The 17,971-nt window shown below is 34.4% G+C and overlaps 2 protein-coding genes across 2 annotated transcripts; both read right to left on the bottom strand.

Annotated features, from left to right (window-relative positions):
• Window positions 1–3,028: 3,028 nt before the first annotated feature.
• Window positions 3,029–4,751, bottom strand: LOC120215232. Its single transcript, XM_039212959.1, has 3 exons — window positions 4,556–4,751; window positions 3,702–3,907; window positions 3,029–3,395 (listed from the first exon to the last, which is right to left on the bottom strand). The coding sequence occupies exons 1-3, from the start codon at window positions 4,655–4,657 to the stop codon at window positions 3,128–3,130; spliced, it is 576 nt and encodes a 191-aa protein (XP_039068890.1). The 5' UTR covers window positions 4,658–4,751; the 3' UTR covers window positions 3,029–3,127.
• A 2,184-nt stretch (window positions 4,752–6,935) lies between these two features.
• LOC120215233 lies at window positions 6,936–8,684 on the bottom strand. The gene is made up of 4 exons (XM_039212960.1): window positions 8,574–8,684; window positions 7,984–8,219; window positions 7,823–7,886; window positions 6,936–7,655 (listed from the first exon to the last, which is right to left on the bottom strand). Exons 2-4 carry the CDS (start codon window positions 8,169–8,171, stop codon window positions 7,377–7,379), a joined length of 531 nt encoding a protein of 176 aa, XP_039068891.1. The 5' UTR covers window positions 8,172–8,219; window positions 8,574–8,684; the 3' UTR covers window positions 6,936–7,376.
• Between the last annotated feature and the right edge of the window lie 9,287 nt (window positions 8,685–17,971).

Raw genomic sequence — 17,971 nt, 5'->3', positions numbered from 1 at the left:
CACGCCCAACACATTTGGTTCAGTGTGTCATATCCATCAATTCACAACATTCCTGCGTATAAGCATATATGTATATATAGCAGAGACGTAGTTATTTGAATCTGAAATATTTATATGTATCATAATTGACCTCGAAATTAATGCAGCTTGATGGATAGGTATCCAATCGAGTCGGCTTGGATTTAAATTTGGAGCCTGACAATAATTAAATATCACAATCATCTTCTTCTTTGTTTTGAAATATTCTCATATTCCATATTCACATCTCCATGCATTAAGTGAGTTGAACAACCAGAGAGACATTCCAAATCCAAAGCACTAGCAAACAAATCACCTCGGCTATGATATCAATTGCAGCTTTTTCAACTTCTTTGGCCCATAATACGTGGCCGTTTCGCCCTTCCAAAAACATCTATTTCCATGCTTTGTTTTTATTCATTCTGTCACTTGCTCCTCTTTGTTAAAATATATGCCTTTTTTATTTTCTTTCTGAAGTTTAAAAAACAACGCTAACTATATGGTTATAAACTGTATCACGAACATGGTGCACATGGTGAAAAATTGCATGCCAAAGAAGAAAACTTTGGTTGTAAGCTATGACAGCGAAATTCCACATGGTGCACAAAGAATTAGAGAGAGCTTTGTAACTTTTGAAAGATCCTCTGTTAGTGGGGAGTCAACGGTTGGCTTCTGAATTAAAATTAGTCAATAGATCAGACGGCTAGAAAGCTTTCTTTTTTTTTTTATAATTTCTTCCTGTTTCTGGGGAAAAGGTGAGAAACATGCAACTGCATAAAAAGGAAGATAACTTGCCATATTCATCAAAGCAAGCACCCATTGCAACAAAACGTGTTTGATCATGATGATATTCTTTAGAGAAAAAGGATTCAAATGGAAGTAGATAAAGAAATTCCAAAATACCATCGTTTTTTCCCACCAAAATCTTTGAAAAACACCAGCAAGGTCACGATGAGAAAAAAACAAGGGTATTTTGGATACAATTTAATCAGCAAAATTCAAAAGAAAATGAAGGAGATGTAGGTTAGAAGAATTGTCTACTAGTTGTGGAGAGGGTCTGGGCAACTGGGAACTCTTCGTTTGCTTTCTTCAAATTTTTCATCGGTTCTTCCCTTGAAATCAAAAGATGATGTTCCATTGAAGTAGTTTTGAATATCTTCCCTGTTTTCGACCTTGCTTTCCATCATCTTTCTCATTCCATTTTCCCGGAAAATCCTGATTGCTCCAGCTCGGCAGCAATCAAAGCAAACCCAAATCTGTAACACAGAGATCACCAATACCACAACCATTGAAGAATTCAAAACACTCCTGCTGCTGCTCAAAATTCTCATAAAGATTTGCTTGCCCTACCCTTTCCTTCCCTTACCTGGGAGAGAAAAGTAGAAGAAAAAAACACTCTATCTCTAACAACAATCCGACACTGCTTTTTTCTTCTGGGATTTCGATGGGGAGGAGAAGTATGAGAGAAAGAATTGCAACGGGTTATTGTCATATGCTGATAGAGTTTCAGCCATGGAGAGAGTATTAAAACAATATTATTGTTCCTTTGACTTCGGTCTGTCATCCTGATTAAACTATTTATCCTTCTAGGCCCCAATATGAACCAAACACATAATTAAAAAATGGTAGCCATGAGGCCATTGTGTTTAAAAAATCTGCACCTCGGTGATTAAGTTTGAGGAATCTTTCCTTTTATTAGTAGAAGATTTTTATTGATATTTTTCTATATTTTTTGAACAGATTTTTTTTTAACACAAATAGAATCAATTAATTTTATTAAAAAAATAAATTATAATATAGGTTTAGGACCATAAACATATAGTTAAGATGCTTTTTATAGTAATTGATACAAAAAATTAATCACTTGAGATTGCACAAGAATCTTATAAGGAAAACATACAAAATCCATAAAACTAGAACAAACTACAAATATGAATATACCCGACTATATCGACAAACAAATTAATAAAATGAATCAAATTACTGAAAGATTATCGACAATTATAAATCAGAGTCGAGCGTCGTGAGAAAATTATATCCGAACGCATCCGCTTATACAAATTCAATTTGAGGGTCTAAAGTAAGACATATAAACAGAATTAAAAATAAACGTCATCTCGATCAGTTGAAAAATATATCAAATCCAACAATGAGAATATTAAACGAAGAGAACAACCAAGATAAAAAAGATCGAAAAATATCAAAAGACAAAAAAAAAGTGTCATAAATATAAAGATAAACATGCTATGAAAATAAAGTTAATAAAAACTAAAAAAAAATAAAGATGTAATAAAAGAAAAATAAAGATGTAATAAAAGAAAAATAAAGAATACTAATGATCGGTGATGAAATCCAAAACTAATATCGTCATCAACCAACAAAAATACAGATAAAAGACAAACGACGCAAAGAAAACTAAGAATAAAAAAAATCCACTATTAATATTTGTCATCTAAACCATACTAGTTTCTAAATTTTGAAATTTAATTTTAATTAAAAAAATACTTTAGAGATATATAGATAGAAGATAATATAATTTAAATAATTGTTTTTAAAATAAATCAAAATAAAAGCCCAATGTGCATGATTGAACTAGTTCCCTTAATAAATATCATCAGGTGCCAACAATTAGGTGAGTTGTTCATAGAATGTCAGAGCCTTATCATTGAAAATTAAATTCTATCTGAATATTGATTAAGAGCATATGAAAGTAAATTAAAGTTATTTATAAAAAATATTATTTAATAATATAAACAATATATATAACAAATATAAAACCATAAATTATTTTTTGATTAATATACAAATTATTAAGATTTGATTAAAAAAACTCATGGACAAATTAATTAGTGAAAACATAGGAGAAGCCGATGAAATTGAGAGCGAATCTCGCCAAGGTGTTGAAGTAGGTATGTCTGAATATTGTCCGTACACTGTCCCCGACAAACCTATTGCTTCATTGCTGTCCTTCCATCGACACTGAACATACCGTCACCAGAAAAACACGAGCATAACAAGTACAGTTTTTTATTATAACGTCAATCAAGCTCAAACAATAACAATAAGCCAAACTCATCTGCCTAAATTATGTAATCGTGTAAATTTAATATTATGCATAACCGGTCATCCCAACAGTTAGATTTGCGCGATTCGCCTTGTGAGCGGGTGTCGCGGTGGTTGCCTTGGAGAAGAATATGTAGTAGTATATGTTGAGAACCATTGTCGCAACCACAAAAACTGCTCCGGCGATAAAGACGCCTTTCCTCAATGTTTCACAGGAGAAATTCTGGGCGTAAATCATCCCACGGTATTTGGTGTGATAGGCATTCCTTGTTGCACCCGCTATTAGACATGCTTCGGCAACCAAGAAAGTCAGCCTGCAAGCACAGGTGCACCAACAATTGAAATCTCGAAACAAGCAGGATAAACGGAAGATAAATATATATGTGTGTGATATGATATGAGCAGAATGCCACATAGAAAACGAGCAAGGAAGACGATCAACAAGATTCAAACATAAATCACATTGGTCTATTGGTAGAGAAGGAAGTATTATGGCATATAGATGTTCAGATTCCGGCATGGAGTGAAAAATTAGGAGAGTGACCAATCAGAGATTAGAAGCTCCTTAAAGTGTGATGGATGATGAACATGACGCGTTATGCGGATCAGAAATACTTTACCATGATGAAACAAAATAGATGATAGACCAAGCTCGGTCACCACCCGGTGCCAATGGTCTCCCGAAGCACATGCACTTCGTAACTCCCATCAACAGGGATTCACCTGAAAGAAGAAACAAGAAAGCACCTACTCCATAGCCAGTGGCAACATCCGAGTTGTAGACACAATATGTCTCATTTGATATGTTATCTTTAACAACCGTTCCCTGCAGTGAGGCAAAGTAAAGGTTAGAAGGTCATAAAACAATGCACTTGGTCGAGCCATAGCCCGACGGCCGGGCATAAGGTATCCCCAAAAAGGGGGTCGAGAAGTCGTCAATTACAAAGTCATATCCAACCCCATACAGCCTTGCAAAATAAATAACTACACAAGTAAAACTAACCCTAAACAAAACCTACCAACAACCCAAATTCCTACCATTTCAAATTAAACAAAGAATTCAGCTACATATTAAGAACACAGACATAGACCACAGAACACCTTATTCTTTCACTCTTCTATTAAGGATATGAGAGATGCCAGCATGTATACGTCTTTAGCTTAACATTTTTTAAGAGTAAATTGATGAGCTTTAATTAAATAACCTTAAATGCAGATCTTCAATAAAAAAAACAATAGAAAAACAGAATTTAATAACATATTCTACATGTGGAATCCTACAATAAATAAATAGTTGCAGAGAATCTGAGACTTCAAATATTCCATGCTAACAAAACCCAGCAAAAATTCCCTCTCAAACCCCACAGATCTCTACATATATCACAACTCAAAAACCCTAATTTCCCAGAATAAACAAAGGTGGATTTTTTAGGTATGTGAAGTAGAGCTGAAAAAGAGAGAAAAATGGGCTTACAACGCTTCTTCTTCTCTCAGCAGCAATGGCGAAGCCGAAAGCGACCAAGCTAAGGACTACCACCAGAAGGTGGACGAGGGTGGAGCCCTTTCCTTCTCCCATCTCTGGTTTGTGTTCAGGCGGAAGATTGAAAAGTGGGGGGCAAAGAGAACTGCCTTGTTTGTGTTGCAAAGCAAAATAGCGAAGAAAACCAGTGTTTTAACTTGAAAACAGTGAGTAGACGATAGTGAAAGGGTGGCTATTTTGTTTCTCTAAAAGTCTCCAACTTTAGATCCCACGCCTTTTCTCCTCGTCGATAAAGCACGCGCCATTCAGTACCCATGAATGATTACCATTTACCGCTCAAGTAAAAAACTTTCTTATATTAATTTTCATTTTTTTAATCATAGTAGCCATATATTTTTTAAAAAATAGATTATTTTAAAAATTTTGAGACCACAGATTATCTAGTAAAATAGTTATTTTTAATTTTTATAGAAAAATAAAAAAAGCAGTTAGCGGTGAGAAAGATGTGTGTTCGATAGTTGGGAAGTGGTACAAATCTGCACCCCGCCCCGCGGAGAAAGCGGTTCTAGAATTGTTTGCTCTTCTCGTAGGAAATCCTATTTACAAGGGTAGATTCCCAAGCTCTTAAATGGATGATTATTGTCAATTGAGATGAGACTGAATCCACATACACATATATATACAGGCAAAATGACTAAATTATTGTTTTGGGAAAACTATTTTTTTTAGAGAATGATTATTTTAATTTATTGTTTAAATAGGATAATCTTTATAGTACTGTAAGGAAATTGTATAGCATGTTCGACTTCCTCAGGAAGATGTGTTGAAGTTATGACGTTTTCAACCCTTACATAAGCAGATCTGAGCCTCATTATGTAATAAAATTTAGAGAAAATAATCTCATTGACCAAAAATATCTTAAAATATACGATTTTAATCAAATTATTTTTGAATTTGTCAAAATGACCAACTAAATCGCAATGCGATCGATAATTCGCAACGCGATCTCCGGTATCGCAAATCAGTTTCCAGATTCGCAACGCGAACTTCGACTATCGCAATGCGAACTTGGACCACGACCACGACCCCGGCCACGGCCACGGCCCGTGACGAGACGGGCGGCGGCGCGCGAGAGTCTCCCTTGTTCTCTATCACTCAACAAGGAAGTGGGAAAGCCAAACCTTAAATACCATTCTCAATAGTGTTTCCAATACTATGTGGGATTGAGCATTACCAACACTTGTTTCCAATACAATGTGATTATTCAGGAAACAATTAACAATCATGCACCTTAAAACAACTGAATCAGCAACCAATTGCATTAGTATTATACGATTAAATATGTCATAATTAAAAGTCAATCTACAATCAATCGCGATTATTGCAATTTTAAGCAAAACATTCAAAAATAATATCACTATTTAAGGCTCGATCCCACATAGTATTGGGAACAAGTGTTGGTAATGCTCAATCCCACATAGTATTGAAAACACTATTGGGAATGGTATTTAAGGCTTGCCTTTCCCACTTCCTTGTTGAGTGATAGAGAACAAGGGGGACTCTCACTCGTGGTCGTGATCGTGGTAATACGTGTCTTCGACACGTCCGTGCGAATACTATCTTTTTAGAGAAAATTCTTAAGAAACAAATACAATACCGTCGTTGCGATTTTGGACTATCGCAACGAACTTGGAATAAATCGCAATGCAAACTTGGACTATCGCAACGAATTTGGAATAAATCGCAACGCGAACTTCGACTATCGTAACGAACTTGGAATAAATCGCAACACGAACTTGGACTATCGCAATGCGAATATGTAAATCGCAACGCGAACTTGGACTATCATAATGCGAATATGTAAATCGCAATGCGATAGTCGAAGTTCGCGTTGCGAATCTGAAAACTGATTTACGATACTGGAGATCGCGTTGCGAATTATCGATTGCATTACGATTTAGTTGGTCATTTTTGCAAATCCAAAAAAAATTAGTTAAAATCGTATATTATAAGATATTTTTGGTCACTGAGGTTATTTTATCTAAAATTTATCATATAGAATAAGATACAGGGTCTATATTAAATTTTCTAAAAGTAAAAACAACATTAGATATTTTATTAAGAAAGTACTAAATATGATTTATAAAGACCTCTTCGTTACTCACGTCGACAGGATAAAAACCCTGGAAGTGGCTTGGTGCCACTGACAATAAGCAAATGTGGGTTTCAGCACTTTCATCTTTCAAGCACCACCTTCGAGCCATAAGAGCGTGATTCGTAAGCAAACATCAACAAGTGGAGGCATTCCCCAATTAATTTTAACAACCAAAACGATGAATACGGCACAATACAAATACAATGACAGAGAAACAGAACCAGAAACAACACAAAAGAAGATTCATTATACAAATTGTCGAATGTCTAGCATAAATTATGCTCAATTACCAGCTTCAAAATTTGTACAGATTTTCTCTCCATAAGCCGCTCATCATTAAAACTTCAAACGACCCACCAAAAACAAAAAAAAATAAACAGTAGGAAAAGATCATCTCTCCCCACATGATTCATGGCGTTTTTTACAACTACCCTAAGCAAACGCGCCTCTCCCCTTATTTTTGTTGAAGAAACTCCTTTACTTACAAGACAAGACACCATCACTTACATTGAAAGGATTAAAGGAACCCCTTACAAACATATTTACATACCAACAAAAGAGTTCCTCTCATTTTTCTCTCTCTCCCTTGTCTGTTTTAAAAGTGGCATTATTAAGAACCTTCCGGTTTATATCTATGTACTGTTTTTTTAGAATGGGGTTCTATGCCAGTGCAGAGATGCGACAATTTCGACCATCTCTATCGAGACAATCAAACCCCTCGACTCTCACTGCTGGTTTGTTACCAAAATTTGCCCGGACACAGCTGCCTTTCCTTGAATTGGATGATGGAGACGACGGTGGCAGCGGAGTCATAGCCTTCTCGTCCCCAAATCGGGCATCCTGTATTAGCGGGTTAGATACTCTGCTGGGTGGCGACCCACAAAAAAATGGGGGCGACGACCCTATGTCTGTACAAGTTTGTTCCACTCCACTTCCATCCTGTTGAATTTCAAAACCAATAATCACATCATATAATATAATGATAATTCCAGAAACTCAGCGGAATCGTAGATTCGAATACGTTTAAATACATTAGATTATGATTTAAAAATTATGGTTAATTCAGGTATTGTATTAACAAAGATATTACGAGAAAAAATGCATACCTTCATAAGAATCATATCCAAAACATCACTCCCTCCTTTTGAATCACAAACCTCCGCTTGATGGCTGGAAAGCATTTAAAAAACGTTGTTTATCAGATCTATTTATTGAAAAAAGAAAACGATAGTGAAAAATGAAGGGCGTATAAAGAAGAGAAAATTACCAAAGTTGCCATCTGGGGGACCTAACACGGTAGTCGTTGAAGGGAGTGTTCAAGAGACCCAGACGACGTGGTTTCGGGCAAACCATGGTCTCTTTCCGATCCACAACCATAACCGAAACGGAAATGGAGCTCCGCATCTCGCCACGGCTGCTTCCAATTTCGCTTTGTTGGATTGCACACTGGTTCATCTTTCCTTTTTTGCTTTCTTTTTTTAATGTTAATAGTAATCAGTTCCCCTATTTAACACATAAACAGATGCTTAATCAAACATCGTATTTGAACATATAACAAGTATTACAACTATTCCAGAAAAAGAAAGCTTGAGATCAACAGATCTACTCAAACAAAAAATTAAATAAACAAAGTGGGTATTTAATATCTTCGTAGATCTACCAAGCTTAAGACAAGTTATGTAAAAATAGAAAAAAGCTCTAATTTTCTAAAATTAGATTTCGCTACAGACATGATTCAGATTACAGATGGAGGGGAAAACAAAGGAAATCTCGGAAAAAGCGTTGTTTGAAGAGCCGAAATAGTGGAAAGGGGGGAAACTGAGGCAAAGAGAGGAGCTATAAAGAAACAAGTAATACCTTAGCTTTTAACTGTACAGCTACTTGGATTGGGGAGTAATTACGAACAACGCACCATGGAAATGAAGAATAAGAAATTGGGCGAGAAAAGAGAGGAGGATGGTAAAAGAGAGGTCCCGTGTGATTTATTGAAGATAGAGAAAGAAGAAGAGAGGGACAGGAGAATCACAAAAATTGAAGAAATATAATAAAAAGAAAAGTCGTAATGCAGTTGGGCTAACATCACACCTCTGAGTATATATAGGCACGATCGCCACATATCTATACCGTCTATCATCACTCAACTTTTTAAAATATATTTTGTTTTAAATTAAATAATTTAATGAAATCTTCGTATAATTATTATATAATCGAGTTAAAATTAAATGCATTTTTATTAAAAATAAATCAAATGACTAAAATATAATTAATTAGATTTGATGATATTTGAGACCCATTTTTTTAAAAAAAGAATATAATATAACTCAAGCTTTTTTACATTCAATATAGAAAAAAATTATTTGACTCGTTGACTAATAAAATCGAATATTAACCGTTACGATATTAACATAATGATTCAAATAAGTGGTGTAGCATTTATATTACTTACATGATAGTTCAGGTAGTTGATGATGTGATAGAGGGATTAATTTGATTTTTATGGTCTAGTTTGAGGGTAAAATTATCTTTTAGAAATCTTGAGTGCTTGTTTAATTTGTTTAAAAATAAAATATATTTAAATTTTTAAATTAAAAATATTCAAATATTTAAAAAACTAAAACTAAAAAATAATTATTAAAAAATTAAAACATATAATAAAAATATTAGAAATTATTTTTTATAAAAATATCAAAATCTATTAAACTATAAATTATTAGAAACTAATATATTTAAAAATATTAAAAAGACATATATTATACATAATATATACATATACTATAAATGCACAAAAGTAAATTAATCATATTTATATAATTAAATTAATAAAGTCAATATATTTTTAATTTCATATACATATCGTTCATCACTACAAATGTCATATAGTTTTATATTATACATGTATGAATACTAAACATTATTTCATTATCATACAATCAAATAATCAACACTTATAAAAAGTATTATTATTGAATTGGTCGAGACATGCAAAATTTTTATTTAAATATAATTAGAAAATCATAAGTTATTCGTATCAATACACATATATAATCATATTTTAGACAATTTTATAAAGACTGTATAACAAATGCAACCGTATCGTTTGGCAATGACTCGTTTTTATGTACATACGTTTTCAATAGTAGGCATAATGACAAAAAATATCTCTAATGTTTGATTAAATAGTCGTTATGATCATATTTTTGTTTAGAGCATTTTGGCCCCTAACGTTTCATTTTGGGATGAAAATGTCACTCCGTAGATGAAAATCGTTAGTCAATAAACGATCAACAATTCAAAATAAGGATTCTTTACCCTAAACTTTGAAGGCTAAAATGTTAAAAAAATAAGAAGAATAAGCGACTACTTATTTTTTATATTATTATATATTAATATTATATATTTATTTTGGATTAAAATTTAAAATTTTGATATTAAAATTTAAAATTTAATGTTTAGAATTTTAAAGTTTCAAATTGTCAACACACATTTTCGTCCTACTAGGATTCAAACTCCTAAAAATAGGATACAATTTTGCTAGGATTCAAACTCCTAAAAATAGGATAGAGTTCTACTAAGATTTAAAATCCTAAAGATAGGATCCACAAGCACTATAAATAGCCATTGTAACTCACCATTGTAACACAGGATTTACACACAAAACATAGAGGAAAGCACGGGAAGATACAAAGGCAAAAACTATTGTAAAGGATTCGAAAAGGAAATAAAATGTAGCATTTTCTTTTTTCTTTCTTTTGCATGTGCACGTTATTTTTCTTGAGATTTGGTTCGAATAACCCAAAACGTGGGTTGCACCGATGACCAAAATGGGTGGGATTTCAAAGTTTCGAACCTAGATCTACCTCGAGGCTTATTTTTAAAAACCGGTTTGATTTTCAGTTAAAGGAGAAGAAGAGCTTTTTAAAAATCTATATTAGTCCTTTTATTTATTATATGGATATTTTATTCATTTATTTTTATTATTCATGTTATTATTATTATATGTATATATATATATTAAATTATTTTCATTTATTTTTTTACTATATTTTATTATTATATATATATATCTTTAATATTTTACTTATAAGTCTAATATTACTATATATATATTGTAATTATCTTTATCTAATCGTATATATTTTTTATACTTTTAATAGTTTATTTATATTAAATATATATATTCTTAATTATTTTATTTGATTATTTCTTTATTTATGTAATATATCTTATAACTTTATATATTTATATTATTTTTTATTATTTTCGTTTTTTTATTCATTATTATTATATTATTATTTAAAAAAAACATTGTGTCTTTATCATTATTATTATTAAACATTATATTATATACTACTAACCTAGAGGGCCAATTTTTTTGTCTTATTTCTTACTAAAGCCCCCCACTTTCGGTGAATTGGGAGGGTAACTTTTTTATTTTTAAGTATTTAGTGTATATATATAGCTTATTTATTTTATTAATACTTTGATATATATATATATATATATATATTTATATTTTTTTCCTTTTTTCAAATATTACTATATATAATTATTACTTTACTATTTTTTTCTTATCTTACTTATTTATTTTATTTATTTTATTTTTCCCTTATATCTTATTTGTTTTCTTTACCTTGTTTATCTAACACATTTCTCGATTTTTTTAAAGGATATTTTCAAATCAATCAAGGGTAAGTAATTAGGATCGAAACTTTACCTTTTAATTTAACTTGTTATTTTTCTTTATTAAGACAACTGGAAATTACGTAGTACCGAAAGGGCGGTTCAAGGGTGCTAATCCTTCCTTGACCATAACCGACTCCCGAGCCCGACATATTTCTGGTAAGACGCAGATCAGGTAAGAAATAGGGTATCCGATCAACCCATTTAGTTTTAAATAAATGATCGGTGGCGACTCCCAATCTACATTTTTCAAGTCGAAGCCCAATTCCGGGGCCCAACCGAAAGACGGTTACGACAGCTTGGCGACTCCACTGGGGACGGTAAGTGAGTCAGGCTAAGGTAATTTCCAATTGTCTTTTTAACGAAAAGTGTAAGTTTAAATTTTAAGGTAATATTTCGATCATTTTTACTTACTTTTGATTATTTTCGAGTAAATAGTTGGACTAATTGTTTTTTCATGATTTCAGCCTTCAAAGTTTTCTTTTTTTTCATCTAAAGGCTCTATACCCGAGCTCCGAACCCGTTTTAAGTGGGGGTGAAAGCGACGTCTTCGTGTGAATTTATTCATCGTATGGGCCTAGCAAGTAACCTTCGGGATTCATATACCTTATGCCTTCATGTGAATTTATTCTCCGTATGGGCATAAGGGAATGTGTCCTCTCGAGTTTAACTTAGTCCACACAAGCCTGTGATGGGTTTAGGACTAAGGGTCTGGTAAGCCCAAGGGGGCACCAGCAAGGAGAACTCGGGTACTTTTTTTTAGAACCTAAACCCGGAGACTACAAGGAGTTAGAGCCCACCCCAAAACCTCATTCCAAACCCTAGGATACCGGAATTATTTCCTACTTTACTTTCTGTTCAAAGCATGTGAACTAGAAATTTATGCGGTTAGGACTTGTTAAAAATCAACTTGCGGGATAGAGATCATGTTTGGGTATGAATAATAAGCATGTGAGGTAGATATCATGTGGGGTAGGACTTTCATTTTTATGATCATTTTTTATTATTTTTCACCTCACTAACTCTTTTAATCTTTCTTTTATTTTATTTTATTTACATCACTTACATCATTCAAAAGAGGTCATTGATCCACTAAAACGTGTTTGTTAAAACTCAAATAATCTGAATCCATGGACAAAGGTGTTGTAATACAAGAGATGAAAATACAGAGGATAGTCTACAAGGCGACTATGTGTCACATTCAATCCAGAAGACGTGGTGCCCACAATTGAAGAGTATATCACTCTGTTGCATTATAAAGGACTCATAATGAACCGGGTCTACATCAAGCACAATGAAAGCTTATCTTTGAAGAACTGACTGGCAGATGTTGCAGGGGCAGGATGAAGGTTATGTATCTTGGAAGTTCCTTTGAACACGACAATGGTAAAATGATAGCTGAAAATGGAGACCATTGCTGGCGAATTCAAGAAACAGATTAATGAACTTCACATAGTTCCTATCAATTAAGGGCTCCAATGACGAATTCGTTGGGAACAGGCTCAACAAAAGTAAATGCTCGAGATGCGATCATTCGAGACTTCTTGGACCAGTACGAAAAACAACTCAACATTTTCACGGTTCATCCAGAGAGGCCGGAGCGGTTCGACAAGTTATTCAATCGGTGAAAGACGAAAGCAGAAGACTAGTCAACATGTCAGAAGCTGTCAGGATATTTTTGTCTCTTAAAAGATAAAACATTTTTGTCCCCAATTAGGATTATTCATAATAACAGTCACATTTTTTGGATCAATGACTCGGATATTTCATGTATCATGCATTTAGACATATTTTGCATTTCGTTATTTTCTTTGCATTCACATCAACTAACGGAAGAATGTCTCAATGAAGGAATAAATACTGGATACACCGCCTCAAGCGTTGGACACACCTCATCCGCATAACACCCGCTTGAAAAAGAAAAAAACAAATGGAGGCCAGAATGGCTCAAATCGAGGAGAACATGGCAAAATTGCAGAAAGAACTTGAAGATAAGATAAACTAGATTAGTCTGAGTACTCTGAATACAATCATGAAGAACCAAGAATCTTTGGTTGATCAGATCGTTGCCAAGTTAGTTGGCCTACAACAGACCAGTGCGCTTGGGGAAGGTTCACCGGAAGGGGTAACTATACTACCTACCCCACAAGGGGTTGTCTCACCTGAAATCTTACCCGGATTACAAGAGGACTCATATGCTATCAAGGGGAAAGCTATATCTGGTGCAAATATACAAGCTTCCACGACCAACACTCATTCGGAAGACTATCATGTCCCGGATTTTGACGAGGAGGATAAGGAAAAGAAGATGGAAAAGAAGATCAAGATGTTAGAAGATCAAATGAAGATGGTCCAAGGGGACCATGATTATTATGGAGTGGATGCAATGGAGCTGAGCCTGGTTTCAGATTTTGTGCTTCCACCAAAGTTTAAAGTTCCTGAGTTTGAGAAGTTCGACGAGAACAGCTGCCCTTCAGCCATATCACTATGTTCTGTCGGAAGATGACAGAATATGTAGGGAATGACCAACTCCTGATCTACTGTTTCCAGGAGAACATGTCCGGTTCAGCTATCCGGTGGTACAACCAGCTCAGCCGAACTCATATCAAGACATGGAAAGACTTAGCCAAGTCTTTCTTGGAACAATACAAGCATATCAACGATATGAGACCAGACCAAGTTATGCTACAAAGCCTGGAGAAAAAGCACAATGAAAGTTTCCGACAATACGCACAGCGTTGGTGGGATTTGTCTGTCCAAGTTCATCCACCCTTGGATGAAAATGAAACTAAAAAGTTGTTTTTACAGACCCTGAAGGCACCTTACTTTGGGCACCTGGTGGCAATTACATCGGGAACTTTCTCAGATCTAGTTATGGCTGGTGAGATGATCGAGCTAGCTATAAAACAAGGAAAAATTGAGGGAGATATCAACAATGTCAGTACCTACAACGCCAACAAAGGTGTTACGGTCTCAAGTCCAAAATCTGTTGCAGTTGTACTGTCTAGTACTTCTAAACAAACTCAGAGAGGACCAAGGAAAGAAAAGATTTGCATCAGTCTAATCCCAATGACATATGAGGAGTTACTCCCAACGCTAGTTGATAAAAATCTTGTGACTCTAGTTCAATCCAAACCTAGAGAGGCCCCATATCCTGAAGGTCATGATATTAACGCCGTATGCAGCTATCATATTGGGAGCTCAGGGCACACCACTGAGAATTGTGGGGCATTGAAACGTAAGGTCCAAGATCTGATCGATTCAGGGGCATTCACTTTCAATATGTAATGGGGCATTCTGATCGAGAGTCATATGGGGCATCCATTAGGAATTTTGTTGCATTATCAAGTATATCATCTTGTTTGAACTTTTTTTTCTTTCGTACTTCTTATGCGTGAACATTTTTAAGTCACTTGACGTTTAAACATTTTAAATAAAATGCTTCCTTCTTAAGAGATGAGCAAATTTTAATCTTGAATTCCTTGAATATCACCTCAATTAAAAACTGTTTAATAATTGAGGTTGTAAATCTTTGACAAATGACAAGATTAAACCCTGCAAAACAAAGACCCCTTGGTCCTAATTTAAAAGATACATCAGACTACATATTTTTCTCTTACCGAACTAAGTTTTCTCTTCTCATGAAGAGTCCATCCAAGGTTTGGTATTCAGACACGTATTAAGAGCGAACAGAATAGGGCAACTAGCACATGAGATTGCAAAACTAATTGGTTTATACCCTTGTTTATGATATTCAGGGATGATAATGATCTTCACAGATGGAATAGTCGAGTAAGCAAATCTAGTTTAGGTCAGTTGTTTGGAAATTGAACTCTAAAGATGAGATCCCTTGACTTTCAAAAACACCTAGACTATAACAGGTTCTTCTTGACAATCATAAGAAATTAAATCCGTAAAGCTGAGCTATTCCACTAAGGCAATTGGTTATAGAGGAAACTCGAAAGCCCTGGCTTTATGAATATATTATGTTCAAACTATGACACTGCTCGGACACTTGGCAATTCATTGTTTGCTCCACTATTTTTGTCAGGCCAAAGACTTTGTGATGAGATGAACCATTCAGTGATTTGTCCCTCTAAAGCTGAGCTATTCCACTAAGGCAATTAGTTATAGAGGAAACTCGAAAGCCCTAGCTTTATGAATAGATTATGTTCAAACTATGACACTGCTCGAACACTTGGCAATTCGGTGTTTGCTCCACTGCTTTTGTTAGGCCAAAGACTTTGTGATGAGACGAACCCTTCAGTGATTTGTCCCTCTAAAGCTGAGCTATTCCACTAAGGCAATTGGTTATAGAGGAAACTCGAAAGCCCTAGCTTTATGAATAGATTACATTCAAATCATGACATTGCTCGGACACTTGGCAATTCGGTGTTTGCTCCACTGCTTTTGTCAGGTCAAAGACTTTGTGATGAGATGAACCCTTCAGTTAAACCTGATAAAAGTGATTATAAGCTGTCCCTCTAAAGAGATTGGTTGAACGCCCCAACTTTATGGATTCGGCTAGCCAGACAATGGCAAAATAAATCAAATTCATCTAAAAAGAATTTTTCGGTAATAATAGACTAAGGGAGTTGAGAAACACCTGTTATAGTCAAATTCACACGAGCACTCAAGAATTTCATTTTTAGACCAATATTTATGCACTACCTTTGTTAGAAGAGCTTATGAAACTTGAAAAAATGGAAGATTTCAGAGAACTGAAACAGAAGTGTTCTGAAAGGTCTAGTCATTGATTATGCTAGTTGTGCCATTTTGTTCGCCTCTGATCAAAATACCAAATCTATAAAGAGTGGCATGCTATGATCTTCACGATAACCAAATCGATGAAACAAACCCACCTCTAGACCAACTTTTCGATCTTGATATTTGTCAAAGATTTGCAGCTATCAAAGATTAAAAGAGTGTTTGATTCTTTTGATATCCAATGAACTCATGTTTTATGATTTGCTTCAATTGTGAAACCTAGAAAGAGGTAACTATTTCAAAAGTTCTTTTTGATATTTTTTTTTATATTTTGAAAATAAGAAGAAGAAAAACATTTTCAAACAAGATAAGTTCTCTGGAAGCATATCTTGGAATTCAACAAATATCGCTCCGAAGCTCAAGGTTGAAGCTGAAGCAAAGGAAGCCATTTTTTGGGAAAAATTTGATAGGGGAAGGAAAAATTCTCTTGAGGACTGCAAGAGTACACCCTGGTGGAAATGAAGACAAATTAAGTCAGAATGAAGACTGCACACGCAGCCATTCCCCTCACATCTCAACATATACATCAACACGTACATATATGACGTATGAAATTTGCATCTTTGAATTCATCATCATGAGCAATAAAAACCTTGATTTTTCCTCCCTCGAGGGCAAATTCAACAGCAAATAAATTTCATTTGGGCATACATCAAGCATACATCATCAGGATAGTTACATCCATATACATTTTACAGATCTTTCAGGAGAAGATGAGATTAAAAGCCAACTCGACAGATTGAAAGATCGACATTCATCTCCAGATTCAACATTTTCAATATAAACTTTGTCTCACTTAAGACAGTCTCATTTAATGCAGATGATTATCTCACTCAAATTTGTTTTTCTTAAAACATACTTTGTCTCACTTGAGACTGTTTTTCTCGAAAGAATATTTATTTCACTCAAGATTGTTTTTCTTAAAACAAGATTTGTCTCGCTTGAGACCGTTTTCACTCGAAAGAAGGTATTTCATTTCACTCAAGGCTGTTTTTTTAAGAAGATTTTATATTGCTTGAGATAGTTTCCCTCGAAACAGAAAATTTTGTCTACCTTGAGACAGTTTCTCTTGAAAACATTTCCCTTGAAATTAATTGTTTCTCTCCTGAGATAGTTTCCCTCGAATCAAAAAATTTTATCTCCCTTTAGACAGTTTCTCTTGAAACATAAACATTGAGAACATTTCCCTTGAAATGATTTTTTTCTCTCTCTTGAGATAGTTTCCCTCGAAACAGAAAATTTTGTCTCCCTTGAGACAGTTTCTCTTGAAACATAAACATTGAAAACATTTCCCTTGAAATGAATTTTATCTCGCTTGAGATAGTTTCCCTTGAAACGAATTTTGTCTCCCTTGAGACAGTTTCTCTCCAAACATAAACTTTGAAAACAATTTAACGAAATCTTTGAATATGTTTTCCTTCAAACAAATTTTGCCTCCCTTGAGACAGTTTCTCTTGAAACGACACAATTTGCTCGAGAATAGATTTCAACTTCACGACGAAGGATGTCTAGCTCGAAGCCAAACATCCGTGATTTCAACTCCACGACGAAGGATATCGTGACACTCGAGACAACACAAGTTCAACTTCACAACGAAGGGACGGCTGGTTGTCAACAAACAACTTCTCAATTTCAGAGCCAATTTCAACTTCACAACGAAGGATATTGGACTCCAGACAACGCAAGTTCAACTTCACGACGAAGGGACCGCTGCTTGTCAACAACAACTTATCAATTTCAGAGCCAATTTCAACTTCACAACGAAGGATATTGGACTTCAGACAACGCAAGTTCAACTTCACGACGAA

This window comes from Hibiscus syriacus, unplaced genomic scaffold (genome assembly GCF_006381635.1).
Source record: "Hibiscus syriacus cultivar Baekdansim isolate YM2019G1 unplaced genomic scaffold, ASM638163v2 tig00110114_pilon, whole genome shotgun sequence".
Classification (NCBI taxonomy): Eukaryota; Viridiplantae; Streptophyta; class Magnoliopsida; order Malvales; family Malvaceae; genus Hibiscus; species Hibiscus syriacus.
The sequence above is the reverse complement of the archived record's forward strand: the minus strand, read 5'-3'. Positions and strand labels throughout refer to the sequence as shown.

What these genes read in the sequence shown, in the direction of transcription:
- LOC120215232 (XM_039212959.1), bottom strand. Translation starts at nt 4,657, where the DNA reads ATGGGAGAAGGAAAGGGCTCCACCCTCGTCCACCTTCTGGTGGTAGTC. An exon ending in CTGAGAGAAGAAGAAGCGTT is followed by an intron (nt 3,908 to 4,555) that starts GTAAGCCCATTT and finishes GCCTCACTGCAG; the next exon opens with GGAACGGTTGTTAAAGATAA. An exon ending in ATCTATTTTGTTTCATCATG is followed by an intron (nt 3,396 to 3,701) that starts GTAAAGTATTTC and finishes CTGTGCTTGCAG; the next exon opens with GCTGACTTTCTTGGTTGCCG.
- LOC120215233 (XM_039212960.1), bottom strand. Translation starts at nt 8,171, where the DNA reads ATGAACCAGTGTGCAATCCAACAAAGCGAAATTGGAAGCAGCCGTGGC. An exon ending in TCCCCCAGATGGCAACTTTG is followed by an intron (nt 7,887 to 7,983) that starts GTAATTTTCTCT and finishes AATGCTTTCCAG; the next exon opens with CCATCAAGCGGAGGTTTGTG. An exon ending in TGGATATGATTCTTATGAAG is followed by an intron (nt 7,656 to 7,822) that starts GTATGCATTTTT and finishes GAAATTCAACAG; the next exon opens with GATGGAAGTGGAGTGGAACA.